At 40.3% G+C, this 20,877-nt stretch overlaps 1 protein-coding gene across 1 annotated transcript in view; it reads left to right on the top strand.

Annotated features, from left to right (window-relative positions):
- The first annotated feature begins 633 nt into the window (after window positions 1–633).
- PDZRN4 (PDZ domain containing ring finger 4) overlaps window positions 634–20,877 on the top strand; it is a 326,986-nt gene continuing 306,742 nt past the window's right edge. Inside the window, exons 1-3 of the mRNA XM_037058151.1 lie at window positions 634–1,357; window positions 3,753–3,839; window positions 5,655–5,753. Coding sequence (XP_036914046.1) covers window positions 728–1,357; window positions 3,753–3,839; window positions 5,655–5,753 — 816 coding nt within the window. The 5' untranslated portion in view covers window positions 634–727. The remainder of the gene's footprint in view (window positions 1,358–3,752; window positions 3,840–5,654; window positions 5,754–20,877) is intronic.

The raw sequence follows: 20,877 nt of genomic DNA, 5'->3' as shown, positions 1-20,877 counted from the left end.
TCCCTAACAGAGAGGTTTCCTGAGGTGAGCGAGCACCTGGCCTTTTCCCCATCGCTGCTGTCAGTCATCATCCCTCCTCGCTGTGCTCACCTGATTTTTGGACCGCTATTTGAGAAGGCTGGTTCTGTAGATATCTCATAATGGTTTTCCTAAGGTGGCAGACACATTGAGCTGGTGATTTTGTAATTGGCTGATATGAAAGAACGAGGGTGCATCCAATTAAAACACATTTATTGGAGAGCGACTTGATGTGGAGTGATGAGGATTCAATGGAAAACCTCATGGACAAAGATTCTGCTTTCCTGGAGCTTATGTTCAGGTGGGATTAAAAGTTATTTCTCAACATCTGCGCTCAGCCCGTTACCCAGCTCAGCATGAAGACTGCTTGAAGCTTACTTAAGCAGCACGATTTTCTTAAGGGTTTTTGTAAGCTGGCCTCAGTTCCCCGAGGACAAAATTTGGAAGAATATAAATCGCACAGCAGCGAATCGGGGGAGGCGTCACTTGAGGTGGCGTCTATTAGAGTCAATACGGCGGAACCAAGGGACTTAGCTGGAGCCTGAAAACTTCCAGCCAAACTCAGACTACAGTCCCCCACCCTTCACCCCCTCCCCTCGCAGCAGTTAGGGCCGCCAAAGGAGCGCTGTCCAAGGGGTATTCCTAAGAGACAAGGGGGATCGGAGAAAGTGGACTCCGCCTTCTCTTCTCCGTCCTCCTCATCCCGGCCATGGGCTTTGCCCTGGAGCGATTCGCCGAAGCCGTGGACCCGAATTTCGAGTGCAAGCTGTGCGGCCAGGTGCTGGAGGAGCCCCTGTGCACGCCTTGCGGGCACGTCTTCTGCGCCGGCTGCCTGCTGCCCTGGGCGGCGCGGTGGCGCCTGTGCCCGCTGCAGTGCCAGCCCTTGGCTCCCGGCGAGCTGTACCGGGTGCTGCCTCTGCGCAGCCTCATCCACAAGCTGCGCATCCGGTGTGACTACCGTGCCCGCGGCTGCGGCTGTTCGATCCCGCTGCACGAGCTGGAGGCTCACGTCGAGCGCTGCGATTTCGGCCCAGCCCGCAGCCGCCTGTGGGGCTACGTCTTGGGGCCCGGCGGCCGCGGTGGCAAGGACGTGCCTGAGCAGGGGGACTGCAGCACTGCGCCCAGGACTGCCCGGGACGGGAGCGCGCGCGGGGGGCTGCTGAGCGGCCGCTGGGGGAGCGGGCGGGGGCCGGGGCCTCTAGTATTCGCCTGGAGGCGGCGCGAGAAGGCGCTGCAGGGCGAGGTGCCGCTCACTGCCCGCAGGTACCAGGAGAAGTTCACCCAGTACATGGCTCACGTCCGCACCTTCGCCAGGGACCTGAACGGTGGCCACGGCCGGGTAAGCGCAGAGGGGTAGGACACTGGGGAAACGGTTGATTGGGTGGAAAGAGGAACGGTTCTATCTATACTTCAGGATTCCCGTGGAAGGTGGTAGATAGACCCTTCCTTATCATGCAGTAGAAAGCACTCACCCATCCTGATCTTACCGTGCTATCATTTATCTTTCGAATGGTTTGGGAATGCAGTTAACAAGGATTGCTCCCTCTCTGCTTATCTTAGGATCGTCCAGAGTTAAACAGTTCCAATACCAACTTTTCCACGAAGATGGATGAATTAAGGAAACGCAGTTTCTCACCCAGAAACTTGCTGCCTGTCTTTCCATCTCCTGCCTACCTATGTTTTGTACCTTGACCCATACCTGAAAGCAGAAAAAGATAAGCCAGGAAGCAGGGACCTCTGCGACCTTGCCTCCACTCTTCCCTGCTCCAGCATCCCAGCGGCCTGGTCAGACCCAAGCCTTTGGCTCTGAATGACTTAGTTTCCCCTGTTAGACAGGCCATGTCAGTCGCCTTCTTTTACTCAGTTACAGGGATTATCAGAGATGTGGGGAACTAAAGTTAAAAGATTAAGAGATGAATTTTTTTTTGGATCTGCAGAGTTATTTTCATCACCCTTCCCTATTTAGACCTTCCCTAAATAGTCCTTACCTGCCTTCGCGTTTCATTACTGGCGAAGTGTGCATGTGTGATTGGGGAACCAAGTCTGGCAGCAGCCACAGCCATCTGCGGTCAGGGGACCCCCGGCGCCGCGGCTGTTTCCCTTCTTTGTCGAAGCTGCTGGCCCCGAACAGTGAACAGTGCTTGTGGACTGCCCACTTTCAGACCGAATAAACAAGCCTCTTTGCAGCACCCCTCGTGAAGAGGCTTGTTTATAGTACTGTTACTTCTCTTCTGGAGGACTTCTGCACAGTGTTTGACGTTGTTGGTCGCTGCCATGGTGAGCAGGGATTTAGCAGAACTTGCACTCCATTCAAGGAGCTGTTTTCATTCTTCAGCGTCCTTGGGAGGAGCAACCCAGAATGATTCCCATTTGAGACTGCTGCCAACTCAGGCATGGGATTAAGACGCTTCTGGCCTTGAAAACTGAAATGTGAGGGGCTAAAGTGTTCCTACTGATACACGGAAGCACACTGCTCGTTAAAAGACTGGATACTATGATTCTCTCTCCTTCCCTATTTTGTACAGGTATACTTATAAAATGAGAAGAGCCAAGAGAGAAGCACAGAAATAACGCTCTGTAGTCCCAGTTCAGGTTTCAAGTTCTTAGGGAAGCAATGGCTGATGGAAAAGAACAACAGCTAGAATTATATGAGAGAAGTCATTCAACAAGTCAAGCTATTGTTCTGAGAAGTGAGGAAAAACTGCCCGCCCATGATTTGCAGACTTAATTATCAAAAAGCTTCTCTGTGCTCCTCAGAAATGTTTTCACACGACCAGTAGGGGCCGCTGTGTGCACTGCTGGGGAAAAGCTTCTGGGAAAAAGGTGGTGCTGATGGTAGTGGTGGTAATGATGCTCCTGAGATTTTTACCATTCAAAAGTAATTACCAAATATATAATAACCTAGAATACCTAATAATATCCATAGTCTAAAGCAAAACTCGTCTGTTCATCTTGTTTAATGATGCTCCTGAGATTTTTACCATTCAAAAGTAATTACCAAATATATAATAACCTAGAATACCTAATAATATCCATAGTCTAAAGCAAAACTCGTCTATTTCATCTTGTTTTAAAATTGGTCTTTACTAATAAACAAGTTGTAGGTAAATGCCTAGGTGTTTAACTCTGATTTGGCCATCTAGAGAGAAATACTACATTACTGAGCAAAAGTCCAGTTTTTAAAAAATCCTTAAAGAGTTATGCAAAACCAGATAAGAATATTTACAATTAGGATAACTGCAATCAGTCAGATCCTGCATTATAATAGTAACCCAAATAGTACAGTTGAATGAAATTTATAAATAGTTCCTTATTCCTTAAGACTTTCTGAAGTGAAATTGTTACATAAAATAACAGATTCTTTCATAATTTATTTTACTCCTCTGTAATAAGAATAAGAATAGCTGCAGAGCTAAACCAGAAATCTGTTTTAAATTACAGCAAAGTCAGAATTAGATGATGAACACACTAGTATAAAAGCTGCCTGTGTAAAAAATGCAATACCATTCAGTAGAAAACAGTTATTTTTCTCACATGCATGGTTGTTTCCTTCAAATACATAACTTTCAAAGTTAGGTTAGGAAGAAAGTAACCTTCTCTCAAATTCAACCATTCTTAATTTTAAGGATTTCCTTTTTTCAAATGCTGATTTATTTGCGGAAAAAAGCATTACTCTAGCATTTATTTTTAAAAATATTTTTACTTAGTTTGTTATTTTATTCCCTTTCTTCCAGGATGGAGAATATAAGCCGTTTACCATTGTATTAGAGAGAGAAAATGACACTCTGGGATTTAATATTATAGGAGGTCGACCGAATCAGGTAACCCACCTGTTAATGCATAGCTTATTCGTTGCTTATAAAATAATTATAAGTGATTTGATATTTAAAATCATGCTTGTAATCAAATAGATTCCTTAGTGCAAATATTCCAGTACATACATATATATTTTTTGAGAAAACACCAGCTAAAAATCTTGTTTTTCTTTGCTAATGAAGAAAAAAGTACACATTATATTTTATGTACATTGTATAGCCCCATTGGTAAATTTCTTAAACAAACCTATTTCACAATAATGTGTATGGGAAATTTCTATTTACTAATATTAGGGAATTGTATTGCCTGCTGTACCTCCTATTTATTATGTTGAATTGGTCAGTTTTCAGATACTTACACAGACCAGGCCATATATAATATATGTTGAATGAATAAAGGAAGAGTTAAAATAAGTTTTAAAATAAAGAGTTATTGTTTTCACAACAACCTAGGAAATGCCATGTTGAAGGACAAGAGTAAATTTGAAATATTTCCAGCTCCCCAAATCAAATCTTTTATTTAATCACGAATGATATGATACTTTATACATTGATGCCAATTGTTTTCAAAATGCATGGGTTATAAACTTACACTGTACAATGTAGTTGCAAAGTTCTATCATATCCTTTAAATGCTGCATCAACTTAATCTTCAACATAACTAGAAAAAAGTGTGAAGTTTTTTAAAAAATGTGTTCTTTCATTTTTCCCAGTAAACTGCCATGAAATTTTTGCATCCTGTATTGCAGATGTTGTCTTGGAGTTGCGGGCCATATGCTCTGTTTAGGTCAGGATGGCAATGACATATTTCCTCTGTGTTTGGTATTTCAGAAACCTAGCAACTAATGACGGCTTGGCTTCTGTTCCTAGAACAGCCTGCATTTATTAGGGAAAATATGGATTTGTTTTTCATCGTATTATTTTTGTTACATTTTTCCCTAAGGAATATTGTTACAAATGCCAGTTAGGTGTTTGACATTTAGATGACATTGGCCATTTTTAGAGCCTCTTAAAATGCATGTTAAGGAAGGCTAATTAGGGGGAAATAATTTTATTTAAACTGCTATAAGCTAAAATGACATTTAAAATTATACAACGTATTATTATAGGATACTGGGCATTTTTTCTGAATAAGTTTTTTAATGTAAAAATTGATTACATTAGGCTGATTGATTTCCTGAGACTGGCTAAATGTCTACTTTTACCATATTGGCTATGCGTTTGAGGTTTAACTAATCATTGGGCCCATTACGCCTGGAAATGTGTAAAGATTAGCTCTGAGTAGGTTCTCTTGCAGTTTAGAGTTGATCTTTCCCAAAAGATCAACTGGGTCTCACACTTGAGCAAGCTCTCAGTCTTCCCTGTGACAGGGAACAGAGCTATGTTTCCAAATCTGTCACATCATGAAGCCAGGTTACATTTTCAAAACTATGATCACATCTCAAACCAATTATCTAGTGAGGCTGGATATCCTTTTCATTTTCTTTCACTTATAACCCTCTTTAATTGCACTTCTCTTTAGAAGTGAGACATTTTATAAAGCTTACACACCCTTCCCCCATAGTGTCTTATGTATATGCAGAAATATAAGGTAAATGAGTGGTCTGGTCAGAGATGGCGCACTTGTTCTTTAAAGCTGCCATCTTGATTAATGACTGGTATTAAGTTAAAATTCAAGGTCAAATCCTCAAGTGAAAAAGACAGTTTCATGTTAAGGAGGACTGACTGTGTGACATTTACTAAATTGTCCTTGATCCAAGGTAAAATTTTGTTTACATCTTTCTTCCTGCTAATGGTTATGTTTTTTAACAAAATAACCAGGAAGAAATATCAACAGAAGGAATTTATGTCTCAAAAATTTTGGAAAATGGACCTGCAGACAGGGCAGATGGCCTGGAGATTCATGACAAAATCATTGAGGTAAGACAATACTAAACCACAAAGATGATTCATGGAAGAGACATTTGGACATTTAAATTTCTAAACTTATTGGTTTATCTGGGTGTGGTACTTATTAGCCTGCATATCTAGCTAGAGTATATAGTATGTATCTCACCTATATCAACTATTAGATATTGGAATAAGATAATAATTCACCCAAAGTTTCTAAATGTATGAATGAATATCTCTGTTTTAATAATTGCCTTTCCTCATTAACTGTGAAGGGAGTTGTGTGATAATTAAGGGGTTAATTTTTATAATATTTCAAAAAAGAGATAATAAATCTCTTCTGAAGGACATTTTTGATAAGGAAACATTACTATTTTTAATCTTTACATCAGAGTTTGCAGTTATTCACAACATTTCTTTTACTATTTTTTAGTTTAATGTGGTTGTCTTTTTTGTGTTTTTTTTTTACATGAATAAAAGGAAGCAGCTCTTTTTTTTTTTCTATTGTGAAAACCTGGTGAGAACTCTTCATTTTTCTCTAGGGTGCATTGCAGCTGTATTGTTGTATTGGGATTGGCAAAGTTAATACTCTCAAGTTAGTGAAATTTGGGCTATGATCATAGAAGTCTCTGCCGTTCACCCCATCAGTGTTTTGAAATTTTAACTGGCTGAGATAGTATTATTTAGTGTTACTGTAAATGATTAGGGTATTTGCATCAATGGAGTTATCTGCAATGTATTAGAAAGTTGTAAGGTCTGTTTGACCCCACTGTACTTTTGGGAAAATGCTATTCATTCTAGATTATATAATTAGTAGTGTTATCTTTCTGAATGTTTCTATAAACTGTCTTGATATTTTTCTTTATTCAATTCTGAATAAAGTTTTAGATCTTCACTCATTATTTGTTTATTTTTAAAAAGTTGAATGTTGAATCATTCAGCCTAGGATAGGGGTAAACAGTATAGAAGAGCCAATAGTTTTCTGTTTTGGAAGAAGAGAACTCATAACATTTATGAATTAGCTGAATAGCACTTTGAGGAAGAGAAAAGAGATGCCTTGGCTGAAAAGCTGTGTTTTTTATCTGCAGAAGCCTCTTGTGGCATGATTCTCCCCTTCCAGTTGTGTAGCCAAGAATAGACAGGCCTGCTGTCCAGGTTGTCTGCACAGCTTGCCCAAAGGCACATTTATATCACAGTTTCTAAAGTTAGGATTTTCCTATTTTTACTTGTCTTTGTGCAGTATAACTAAAAGGGCCACTTAGCAAAAAAAAATGTCTTTTTTTTTCCCTGCGTTTTCTCTAAAGCCTTTCTTTGGTTTTTCCACTTAACTGGATTTAAATTTCCATTTAACTGCCTTTCATACTATTAGAAGGGCTATTGGAACTGAATACAATTAGTACACACACATACACAGCAGAAACGCATACTAGGGATTTAGAAAATAATTTATTTAGCTAGGTAACAATGTTACGTATGCTTTATTAGTGTTGCATTAAGAAGAGGAAGAATAATTTGTCTTTTATATTGTGACATACTACTTTTGTTAAAAATTTATTGGTTTTATTAATGTAAGGAGATAATGTTATAAAGAATATGATTGATAAATGAAGTGCATCCAGATATCTATCTACTGGTGTTACTAATACATGTCAAAATAAGCTTATTCAAATCATATACGATAATGATCAAGAATATCAACCATGAAAATCTGAATTATGATTTATGACTAGCTTTTACATTAGTATTATTTCACCTTGATGTGCATACATTAGCAGATAATAATGAGAGCTTGAAATTTGCTTAATTGATAGAACTTATCAATGTGTATTTTAGGCCGGGGTACACTGGTAACATGCATATTTTTGTTAGGGTTCTATAATAGATTCATATGACCACATTTGCAATTAAGAAATAAGTTAGGTATATATTTCTGAAATGTTGTCTGTTAAATAGCATGAAATATTTTGGAAGGAAGATTATTAGAACTAAATCTTACATATTTAGTCAGTGATGCCATTAGCTTTTTTTTTAAAGAATTCTTATTTATTTATTTTCAGAGAGAGGAGAAGAGGGAGAAAGGGAAGGGGAGAAACACTGATGTGTGAGGGAAACATCAATCCATTGTGCCTCTCACATGCCCCCAATTGGGGACCTGGCCCACAAGCCAGGCATGTGCCCTGATAGGGAATCAAACCAGCAACCTTTTGGTTACAGGCCAGTGGCAGCAGTCAATCCACTGAGCCACACCAGTCAGGGCTCAGCAGTCAGCTTTTTCTAGTAAAAAGATATTTGTGTGACTTTATTTGATACAGATATTTAAACAAGTAGCATATGGGTGCAAAAGATCCATATATACCAAAGTTAGAAATATCTGATGCTTGCCAGTTATTGTAGCTCATCTGCTGCTGCGGTACCAGTTAACTTTATACATTTTATAGTAATAGAAGACTGATAAGAAATATATTAATTAATTTAAAATATGCAGAAGGGTTTTAAAATAATTTCTTTCCCAATTTTTGTGCTCAATGATTTGTTTACTGAACTCAATTGCATTTAAAACCACACTGATTTAAACCTGGTGCAACGAATGAATTTGGTAGCAGTATAGAGTGCACCAATAGTTCCTATATTAGGAAAGGACTCGTACGACCTACTTGCCACAGTCTGACACATTACTAAGTGTTTTGAATTCAGTGATATATGACTGAAATAAAGAAACTGTTAGGCAGTTTAGTTTTGATTACAATCAAGATATGCTAAAAATATTTTGGCAAGTTCATTGCTCACAGCACACATTACCACGGGTTCTGATCAAATAAAAATTTTCTTAAATCGTTCAGTTGAAGGAGAAAATAGATATGCTATTAAAGATTTGGTTCTCTTCATTAAAGAGATTTTACTAATCCTCATAAAAATACTAGATATAATTTTGCCAAAGTTTAACAAAAGCTAACAGCTCCCAAATGGTCTTTGAAAGATGCTGCTTTTCACTGAAACTGATCAAATAAATGCAAGAATTATGACAGGCAAAATCATAGTCATGAAGTATTCTATGTCATATTTCTCACGTAATACAAGGCAAATTCAGTCTTGGAGTCAGTTTCATTAGAAACCATTTTATCCCTTTCTAGGTATTTAAACATCTGCATTCATTAACATAGCTATGTGTGTATGTTCAGGGAAGACATCAGTTGTGGTATGTGAGTTATGCCATCAGGTACTGAAGTACCACTGGAGACTAAACAGGCAGAAGATATTTTTTCAAGGCTTTTTGAAACATCATAGAAGTTTACTTAGAGCCAGAATTCACCAGAGTATACATCCAAATAAAAGCTATTTTTCACCCCTTCCAGACTCAAAAGAACCACAGAGGATCCTTACTACTATCAGAGGCCTGGGCACAGTTCTCTAAGAGGTGGGTGCCACTACTGTGGTTACCATCATGTTAGATGCCTGAGGGCAGGGAGTTGAGAATGAAGGTTCAGTGCCGCTGTCAGCAACTCTTCCTCCATCATTTCTGTGATGCTGATAGCAGGCCCTGCAATCAGGACCCCAGAGTGGGAAAGTGAGTAGGAGGGTGGATAGTCATTTAAGGGCTTTGGTTCACACATTTCTTCTCCTTACCCCTCCCCCAGCAACCTGCCAAGACTGTGTGGCAGGCGAGTCCCCACTTATCTCAGCCTCTGGAGACCAGGGAGTCAGGGTGGGGGGGTCCGTGCAGTTTATGGGAAGAATAGTTTGGAGCAGAAAGCAGAATTTTTATTAGTCTCTATATTAAAATCCCTTCCATTTATTTAGCTTGAAATTTTGGTGAAATGTAGGACACAAGTCCTGTTCATTTATTTTAGAAATAGTTCCCACATCGAACAATGTGAGGGCAGCACTTTCTAGAAAGTGCTGAGTTAGGTAGTAGCAGGAAGAACTTTACAAATGTAATGTCTCAACAAGAATTTCTTAACTATTTCAGACTGCTACACTTTTTTTTTTCTGGAAGCTTCTACCTTCCACCTTTTATGCCATTACTCTCTGCACTGCTATAGTAAGATTCTTTGCTGGTTATGGAGTTTATTTGCCTAAGGCTCTGCACAGTTCCATTACAGCTGTTTTAACGCCGGAAATTTAGATGCAGATTGGAGCTGAACATCCAGGGATGCTGTTGAAGCAGATCTACAATGTGCTGTGTCTTTTTGTGCCTGATGGTGCAGGGGCCCTTATTGCCTCAAAGATCAGCCCTGCTAATTTGTGTATGTGTTTACATATACAAACGGGGCCATTTGTTCTTTGACAAATTGCTATTAATTCAAACACATCACTGAACTCTTCAAAAAAACCATTTTATATTTTAAAAGTGTATTTTAAGTGTTTAAAAACACTGACTGATTGATAGAATTAAGAAAGAACTAAAAGCAACGGTGTTAATGCAAGTAAAGAATCACATTGCAATGAGGGTTGTAATCGTTCTTAAATGTTACTGTTATTGAATGTAGTTTTAACATCATGATATAGTTATCATTATATAATTGCGTATTTAATGTCCTTTGAAAATGACTGCGGTGGAGTGGGAAAAGCATGAATACTGGGATTGAGGAGATCGGGCTGGAATTCGTCTCCTGCCTCTTGAGACTGCGTGGCCTCAGTTTCTATGGCGTTCACCGTTACCGTGTACACAAGGTGCCTGGCACAGGGCAGGCTCTCGGAACCCACCACTGGGAGCCTGGTGTGTCTCCTTCAGCTTATGCAGGTAGTTTGCTCTCCAGAGCCCCAAGACCATAGAGGGCTGGGTATTTTCCTTCCTTGGAGAATCCAGGTCACTCTCTCCCAGCTTTCAGTGATTCCCATTTCCATAGACACCGCAGTTTGGATGAGCAACGATAGGAAGCTTTAAGTTGTTCAATTTTCACATATTCATATGTACAGTTGGATGCAAAAAGGGATATGGGAGAAAACTTTATAATTATATACTTGTGATTTAATTTTGTTACTCAACAAGTATTTACTAGAGATGCCAGATGGCATACTGTGTGCGAGGAAGGAAAAATGGGACCCATTGTGTGCCCTCAAGTGACTCATCCAGGAGACGACCGGTTTTCTGCCTGCACAAGGCAAAGCGGGCTATTGTATGAAGCTGCTTCTTCAGTTGCTTTGAACATAAGTAGGCATCACCGTGTTGTCTTAGTGGAATGACACTACAGGTTTAATCTAGTTTTCCTGTTCTCCCAGTAGTAGTTCAACTCTTTTTGAGAAGTCATGACAGTGGTTAATTTGTAAAATAGAATCTGCGGTTATAAGACAGCACCATAGTTTCAGGAAGGGGCACAGACTTTGAACTTGGGTCTTGGTCTTGAGTATATCGCGAGTTATCTCGGCAAGTTTTCTCAGCTTCTCTTATTTTCAGGGTGTTTTGTATGTTTGTTTGTTTGCTTGGTCTGTCATTACATGGGCGACAATAGCTAGTTCCTGGATTGTCGAACTTGATGATCATTGTGTTCTGCTGGTCCCCTGAGAGTCCCATTGTTCATAAATACAGTTTCATTTTAGCTTACAAGAGAGACTGGAAAGGTGTTCACACCATTGAGTTTTATTGTTAAGCACTGTTTTATCTACTTTAAATTTATGAGAGGTGAACTTAAGTTTGGGGGGCATTTTTTTTTGAGTGCTAAGCTTCTGAGGAAGGCAACAGGGCCACACATCTGATTGTGCAGTTCACAGTCTGCACGTGGTGTCCCCGTCTGGGGTCTGACTGTAGTTCCTGCTCTCCACATTGTTCTGTGCTACAGAATCACATCAGAGTACTTATAACATTATTTTATTTTATTTATGCCACATTTCGTTTAGGTAGAGTTGACATACAGCATTATATTAGTTTCGGGTGTGCAACATAATGATTTGGTATTTGTATATATTTTGAAATGATGACATCACCACAGTAAGTCTATATTTACAGAATTTATTTTCCCATGATTAGGAGTTTTAAGATCTACTCTCTTAGCAACTTTCAAATACACAATACAGTGTTACTAACTGTAGCCACCATGCTGTACATCATACTCACAATTTTTTATGATGGAAGTTTGCACCCTTTGACCCCTTCACTCATTTCTCCCGCACCACTAACTCTGCCTCCGCCAACTGCCTATCAGTTCTCTGTACCTATGAGCTTGTTTTTATTGTTTATTTCTTTTATTTTGTTTGATTCCACATGTGAGAAAATACAGTATTTACTTTCTTGTCAGACTTGTTTCATTTAACATAATGCCCTCAAAGTCCATTCATGTTGTTGCATATGCCAAGATTTCATTGTTTTTTTTATGGCTGAATAATATTGCATTGTGTATATATAACACATTTTCTTTGTTTGGTCATCTGTTGATGCACATCTGGGTTATTTCCATGTCTTGGCTATTATAAATAATGCAGCAGTGAACATAGGGGTGCATATATCTTTTTGAGTTAGTATTTTTGTTTTCTTTGGATAAATAACGGGAAGTGGAGCCAATAGATAGTATGGTAGTTCTATATTTAATTTTTAGAGGAACCTCCATATGGTTTTCCATAGTGACGATACCAGTTCACATTCTCACCAAGAATTCACAGGTGTTCCCTTTCTCCACATCCTCTCCAGCGCTTGTTATCTCTTGACTTTTTTGATAATTGCCATTCTAACAGGCATGAAACGATATCTCACTGTGGTTTTGATTTGCATTTCTCTGATAGTGATTTTGAGCTTTTCACCTGTTGGCCATCTTCTTTGGAAAAAATATATTCAGATCCTCTGCCCATTTCTTAATTGGATAGTCAGCTTTTTTGCTATTGAGTTGTATGAGTTCTTTATATTTTGAATATTAGCTGCTAATCAGAACTAAGGCTTAAAAATATGTTCTACCTATACATTTTGGTGATGGTTTTGTTGCTGTGCAGAAGCTTTCGGTCTAATGTAGTCCCTCTTGTATTGTGTTGCTTTGGGATCGAATGTTCTGCACATAGCTGTTAAGTCCATCTAGACTAATTTGTTAGTTAAGGTTGATGTTTCCTTACTGATTTTCTGTCTGGATGATTTATCCATTCATGAAAGTGGGGTACTAAGTCCCCTACTATTATTTTATTGCTATCTAGTTCTCCTTTTATGTCTGTGAATATTTGCTTTATATATTTAGGTGCATTTATGTTGGATGCAGAGATATTTACAAATGTTATATCCTCTTGTAAGATTGACCACTTTATCATTATGTATTGGCCCACCTTTCTTATAGTTTAAATTTGCATGGACTATTTTTTCCATCCCTTTATTTTCAATCTGTGTGTGGCCTTATGTCTAAAGTGAGTCTTTTGTGGGCAGTATGTAAATGGGTCTTGTTTTAATTTTTATAATCTCTTCAGCCACTTTATGTTCTTTGGGTAGATAATTTAGCGTTTTTACTTTCAAAGTAATTATTGATAAGCATGCATGTACTTATTGTCATTTTTATAAATTGTTTTCTGTCTGTTTTGTAATTTGTCTGCTTCTTTTCTCTTTTTCTACTCTCTTCCATTGTGGTTTGATGACTTTATTTAGTGGTATGTTTAGATTCCTTTCTCATTGTGTTTTGTGTATCTACTATAGATTTTGCCTTGTGTTACCATGAGGCTTACATACAACAGTTGCTTTAAATTTATAACAATTTAAGTCTGAACATATTCTAAAGCTCTACATTTTTACTCTCCCCCACACCATGATTTATGTTTTTGATGTCACATTTTACATCTTATGTTTTTATACCTTAACTATTTATTGTAGGTAAAATTATTTGTACTGCATTTGCCTTTAGACCTTCATACTAGCTTTTTAAGTGATTATCCTTTATATTTATCTTACCAGTGAGATTTATACCTTTATATGTTTCCTTGTTACTTTTCTGCTCAAAGAAGCCCCTCAAACATTTCTTGTATGGCTGATATAGTGGCAATGAACTCTTGTCTGGAAAACTTTATTTCTCCAATTCTTAAATGATAATTTTTCCAGGTAGAACATTCTTGGTTGGAAGGTTTTTTTTTTTCCTTTCAGCATACTGGATATATCATGCCACTCCCTATGGGCCGTGACGTTCTTGCTAAGAAATCCACCCATAATCTTATCGAGATCCCCTAATGTATAAAGAGTTGGTTTTTTCTCTTTGCTTTTGAAAGTCTCTCGTCTTTAACTTTTTAAAAATATTTTTAATTTATTTATCTTTAGAGGGGAAGGGAAGGAGAGAAATATCAATGTATGTTGCCTCTCGTGCGTCCCCCACTGGGAACTGGCCTGCAACCCAGGCATGTGCCCTGACTGGGAATCGAACTGCGATCATGTAGTTCGCAGGCCCGCGCTCAATCCACTGAGCTACACCAGCCAGGGCTTGTCTTTAGCTTTTTAAAAAATATATTTTATTGATTATGCCATTACAGTTGTCCCATTTCCTCCCTTCATTCCCCTCCCACTGCACACCCCTCCCCTGACATTCCCCCCTTTTGTTCATGTCCATGTGTCATAAGTTCTTTAGCTTCTGCATTTCCCACACTAATCTTGCCCTCCCTCTGTTTATTTTCTCCCCACCATCTATGCTACTTATTCTCTGTACCTTCTCCCCCCTTCTCCTCCTCCCACTCCCCTGTTGCTAACCCTCCATGTGATCTCCATTTCTGTGCCTCCACTCCTGATCTAGCTGTCTGCTTAGTTTGCTTTTGTTTTAGGTATTGTTGTTAATAACTGTGACTTTGCTGTCCTTTCACTGTTCATATTTTTTATCTTCTTTTTCTTAGGTAAATACCTTTAACATTTCATATAATAAGGGCTTGGTGATGATGGACTCCTTGAACTTGACCTTATGTGACAAGTGCTTTATCTGCCCTTCCATTCTAAATGATAGCTTTGCTGGATAGAGCACTCTTGGATGTAGGTCCTTGACTTTCATGACTTGGAATACTTCTTTCCAGCCCCTTCTTGCCTATAAGGTCTCTTTTGAGAAATTAGCTGACAGTATGAAGAGAACTCCTTTGTAGGTGACTGTCCCCTTATCTCTTGCTGCTTCTAGGATTCTCTCCTTCATTTTAAACTTGGGTAATGTAATTATGGTGTGCCTCAGTGTGTTCTTCCTTGGATCCAAATTCTTTGGGACTCTCTGAGCTTCCTGGACTCCTGGAAGTTTTATTGCCTTTGCTAGATTGGGGAAGTTCTCCTTTATTATTTGTTCAAATAAGTTTTCCACTTGTTGCTCTTCCTCTTCCCCTTCTGGTACCCCTAAAATTCAGTGTTGGAACATTTAAAGACATCTGGAACTTCCTAAGCCTCTCCTCATTTTTTCGAATTCTTGTTTCTTTATTCTTTTCTATTTTGTCATTTCTTTCTTCCTTCTGGCCCACTCTATTGATTTGAATCCCAGTTTTCTTTCCATCACTATTGGTTTCCTGTGCATTTCCCTTCATTTTAATCAGTTTAGCTTTCATATGTTCCTCCAATTTGTGGCTAAAATCAACCAATTCTGTGAGCATCCTGATCACCAGTATTTTGAACTGTGCATCTGATAGGTTGGCTATCTCTTGGTCACTTAAAAGTATTGGCTCTAGGGCTTTGATTTGTTCTTCTGTTTGAGCCATAATTTTGTGGTCTGTTCATGCCTGTTACGTATAAGTGGCAGAGCCTTAGGTGTTCACCAGGGCAGGCCCCAGTTGCTGGGTTGTGATACTGTATGTGGGGGCAGGGTCAGAGAGGGAATAATGGCACTTGCTCCCCTCTCTCTCAGATTTTGGGCCCCTCTGTTGCTTCCCAAAAGCAAATTGGGCCCTTCTGGTTCTGGTTCCCGGGTGGGTGGGCTTGTGTAAGTTCTAGGACCCTGTGGGTCTCTCCAATGAACTCTCCTGTGGGGCTGGCAGTCTCTCCTGGCACCTCAACCCCTGCAGGTTTTTTTGATTGTTGCTTTTAGTTTTTATTTCCCGGCTCTGGGGCCCTGAGTTGTGTGGTCTGTCTCGCTGCCTATTTTCGACTGCTTTATCTGCATGCGAATGTGTGTCCTTGGTCAGCCAGACACCTTGCATGCCTCACTGGGTTTGCTTGTTTCATCTCCATACCAACCCAGGTCTGCCAACCACCACCTCTTCCTGCCAGGACCCCTCTCCACTGGCTTCCAACTCCGCCCCTCTTACCAGTATGGATGAATAGTTCGTTGTTGTCAGACTTTGGTACAGTTCAATTTTCTGTCTGTTCTGGTTGCATTTTTGTTTCTAAATCTTCATTGTCCTTAAATTTGGTTGTGTGAGGAGGCACAGTATTTCTACCTATGCCTCCATCCTGGCTGAAAGTGCTTGTCTTTAACTTTTGACATTGTAATTATAATTTGTTTGGTGTAGGTCTCTTTGGTGCCATCTTTTTTGAAATTTTCTGGACTTCATGGATCTGGATGTTTATTTCTTTCCATAGGTTAGGAAAGAAATTGTTCCCCATTGTTTCTTCAAATAAACTTCCTGCCATTTTCTCTTTTTCTTCTGGCACTTGTATAATGCAAATCTATTTTGCATGATATTTTCCCATAAGTCCCATAATATCTTCGCTTATTTTTTCGCTACTGTGATTGGCTGAGTTCTTCTGCCCTATCTACAAGTTAACTAGTCCTTTCTTGTGCTTCATCTAATCTGCTGTTCAAATCCCTGGACTATTTTTTCAGTTCGGTTTATCATATTCTTCAGCTTTGCCAATCTGTTTGTTATGATTTCTGTTTGTTGTCTTCTCATATTTTCTCTTTCACTGTGGTCATCCATTCTTCTCCCAGGTGTGGTGAGCATCCTAATGATCATGACTTTGAACTCTTTATCAAGTAAATTATTTATCTCTGATTTTTTTACTGATTTTTTTAATTCCAATTTTTAAAATTCATTTTGAGGAGAGAGGAAGGAAGAGATTGACAGAGAGAGAGAAATATTGACTTGTTGTTCCATTTATTTGTACATTTGTTGGCTGATTTCTGAATGTGTCCTGACCAGGGACTGAAACTACAATCATGCTCTAAGCATCTGAGCTACATAGCCAGGGCATGTCTCCAGTTCATTGTGGTTTTTTAAAAAGAATATCATCTTGCTTTTTTTGCAACAAATTTACTTATTTATTTATTTGCTTGTTTACTTAACTTTCTGTGTTTGTTTCTATGCTTTAGGTGAAATGGCTCCTTTGCCAGTCTTGAAGGGTTCGTTTTAGTGTATGAGGTGAAATTTGGCATTCAGCCCTGCCCAAGCTCTTGGTTGTCTCTGAAACATTTGTGACTGTCCAAGAAGCCTATTTTATTTTTAATACAGGGTGTGCCAAGACTCTCGAGTATCCCAAAGGCTGGGGTGGAATCTCAGTATCTCAGTCAGTGCCTAGACTCAGGCTGATGGGAAGCCAGATCCGCAGGTAGCAGCCTTTAAGGTATGCAAACATGTGCAGTCCTGTGGGACAGCATGTGTAAGTCCCACGGACCACCAGAGCCAGGCAATGGAGAGGTTTTCCCTGGTAGCAGTTGTGAACTCCGGTGAGTGTCTCAATTCCCTTTTGGGAGGCACTGCGGAGCTGTAGTGAAGCAGAGGGAGAGCACAAAGATTGAATCTCTGGCCTGTGTTCTCTGAGAGTGCTCCCTTTGCTTCAATTTCTAAAATTTAATCTTTATTGTATTTTTCATCATCATTGGTCCCCTTATCCCCCCACCTCCCAGCAATCACTGCACTGCTGTCCATGTCCATGAGTCCTTCTTCCTTTCTGCTCAATTCTTCCACCCACTAACCTCCCCTCCTTAGCTGCCATTCTGCTCAGCATCTATGAGTCTTCCCCGTTTTACCTGTTAACAAACCAGTTTGTTCATATTAGTGAAATTATGTGGCATTTGTCTTTCTCTGACTAGTTTATTTCACTTAGCATGATATTCCCCAGGTCCATCCACACTGTCACAAAGGGTAAAGCTTTCTTTTTGTTTACAACTGAGCAGTATTCTACTGTGTAAGTGTCCCGTAGTTGTTTTATCCACACATCTACTGGTGGACACTTGGGCTCCCTTAGCCTCTAGATGTATCCCAAACCTGAAGCCTGCCCCCAAAACTGAAACTTTAGGACCAGCAAGTGGTGCTTCTTTCACAGAAAGGCTGGGATCTGTTTCAGATAGCCCTCTGTGTAGTGCCCTGGAGATGGTAGCCTGCCTACAACCGTCACTCCAATTGTTATTATCCCATGGGACCCAGGCACACAAGTCCTCTGGCCACCAGGGGCATCCTGTGAACAGCAGCCACTAAAACTAAGGCACCAGATGTAAAAACTGGGGCACCAACACACGTGTGCTGCAGTCTGAGAGCTGCTGTGCTCTGGAGCACTCAGAGGGAGAACCAGAAGATGGTGCTTGCCCTCCAACATCTTAGGAGATGTTTACCATCAGCCCTTAGATGTGTATTTATGAGAATTAGAAGCCTTTCTCTCGAGCAGTAGCTAGGATCATAAGCTAATAGGCCTCTGTCACAGGAAGACTGAACTCCTGGGTGTGTTGCCTCTTCTGTGCCCTGGATGTGAGAGCTGTTTAGGAACCCTTTCTCCATGGATCACAGTTTGGGGGAACCTGGAGCAGAAGCCCCTCTGGCCATTGAAACCAGGCAATGGAGAGGAGTCCTTTGGCAGTAGCCACAAAAGTCAGGACACCAGGCAAGGGTATAAGCTCCTTCCTGGAAGGTACCAGGGAGCTGGAGCGAGGCCAAGGGAGAGAGCTAAGACTGTGTCCCATGGCCTCTGTTCCCTGAGAGCCTTTTCGGAGGCACCTAGAAGTATGCCGAACCAGACAGCTCCCAGCCTCCCTGAGGCTGAAACTCCTGGACAAGCATCCAGGCTTCTTTCTCAGCAAAACTGCAGTTGTGTTTCAGTCTGCTCTCTAGGCAGTACCCTGAGGGTGGTTGTCCACTAAGAACCATTTCTTGGATTATTACAGTCCCGTGGGACCCGGGAATACAAGCCTGCCTGGCCTCCAGAGCAGAGCAATCAAGGGGCGTATCCTGCATAGCAGTTCCAAAATTCGAGTCACCAGATGTAAAATCAGGGCACCAGATGTGTGTAAACACTCCCCTCCAGAAGATACTGGTGCTTTGGAGTGAGGCAGAAGGAGAATGCAAAGATGTCCCTCTAGGGGAAAAGAAAAAATGTTTTAAAAGAATAAAGAAAAAGAAAAGGAAAAAAGAGAGAAAGATGGGGTTCACGGGCTTCTACAGGCAGAGGGAGAGTGTGGAGGATGGCACCCACCTGCTGAAGCGTAAAGATGGCACCGCCAGAAATAAAACAGGCAGTGCCTACCCACTCTAGTGGGGCAGAGAAAGAGCAGGAGGATGGTGCCATCGGCCTCCTTCCCTGGACAGTATCCCAGCAGGCCCTGCCTCTCAGGCCAACACTTTAAAATTAGCAAGTTTGTCTCTTTCACTTAAAGTCTGGGCACTTTTCACAGGACTGCTTCTGTGTGAGGACCTGGGTGGGCGAGTCTGCACTTGAGGCTTGTAGGAGCCGTTTCTCGGTTTGCAGAGCCCTTTCAGTTTCGTGAGTGGGATCCACCTCGGTCTTCAAAGCCGGACGTTGTAGGGGCTGGTCTCTCAGGAGGTCACCCAAGGTAAAGAACAAAGCCTTCACCGCTCAGGGAGAAGGTCTGGGATTTGAGTTTTTGGTGGTGAGCCCCTGTGCCAGGGATGGGGTTTTTGGCCAAAATGTGTGTTGGCTTTCCCTACCCATTTCTCTGTGCTTCCCCTTTAGTCCTATTGTTTTCCTGAAGGGAAGGGGTCACTCCACCATTTTTAGTATTTTGAGTTTTTTTCAGAGGAAATTATTTCATATGTAAGTGTAGATTGGGTGTGTCTGTAATAGGAGGTAAGTTCAGGATTTTCCTACGTTGGCATCTTGAAGTAGGACTCTCCCTGTTAACATCGTTGAGATTCATTTTAGACTGAGATCCAGGGCTGGTGATCAGGAAAATTTCCAAACAGGCAGTGTCTCCTCTTACTATCTCTTGTCCTGTTTTTTTTTTTTCTTCAATCATCGTAGCCATCTGGCATCTTCTTTCTCATTTTCTTATTTCTCTGCAGCATTCGTTTTTAGGAAAGGATGTCTTTAAGGTCACATACAGATAGACATTTGAATAGTAAGTTTGCCGCACTCTGGATTCTCTGAACTTTAGCTGGAGACAGGGCCTTCGTGATTCCCAAGCTTTCATCATGTTCCCCTCAAATAGCACCGTTGCTTCTGGAGTTCTTTGCCTTCACCCTGTCTCAAGCATTTGCAACTTGACTACTTGCCTCTTACTGTCAGGGTTGCCTTTTATTTATTTATTTATTTATTTATTTATTTTGCTTAAGGTCCTTCACTGACATTACATTGTTAACAGAATAAAATATAAATTTATTAAAGAAGCAAAAATGGACCTTCAAAGCCTTTGTTGTTCTTTTTTTTTTCTTTTCAATTTTTCCTTTCAAACTCTGGACTGGTTACATGAAACTCCTCCCCTTCCTTATCTTCATGCCCCTCTGCCTTGTGAATAAAGGAATAAAGGAATCTTTATTCCTTCTTTTTTTTACCTTGTGCTCTGACCCTACTCTCACACCCACATCTGTTCTCGAACTGACAAGTTTCTGAGTATCCTCAGAAATCCTCCACTCCCCGATGCCCGTCAGATCCACCAAGGGGAATTATTTTCTTATCTGTGTAGATTATTCTCTTATCTGCCAGTAGATTTCTATAGCTCTCACTTTTACTGTACTTTTCATATGCTGTGCTGTATATTTATTCTATGATGTTCTTCTTCCCCCACAAATGTATAGATTTGTTAAAAGTGGTTTAGAATTACATTGAACTCAATAGCTCCAGTACCCTTCCTGCTCTTAGCCATTGTGTCTGGCAAACTACAGGTGTTCTATTAATTTTCTCTGATGGAGTAAGTGAATGCATAGACCTTGAGCTCAGAATTGTAGGTATTATGGCGTAAGTGAAAAAGTTGTTGAGGTGCCAGGGGGTAGTCCTTGAAGCCTATTCCTGTTACATCCTATTCCCTCACTTTGCATCTTTATCACAAGGATAAACTTACTGTTTCCATTTTAAAATCTGTACAGTCTAGTGATAATAGGTTGAAGCAATGGTACATCTCTACACTGTTTCTTCTAGCCT

The sequence above is a fragment of the Sturnira hondurensis genome, unplaced genomic scaffold, assembly GCF_014824575.4.
Source record: "Sturnira hondurensis isolate 20B ecotype Veracruz unplaced genomic scaffold, ASM1482457v3 Scaffold0009935, whole genome shotgun sequence".
NCBI classification, from domain to species: Eukaryota; Metazoa; Chordata; class Mammalia; order Chiroptera; family Phyllostomidae; genus Sturnira; species Sturnira hondurensis.
This window is presented reverse-complemented; position numbering and strand designations above follow the sequence as displayed.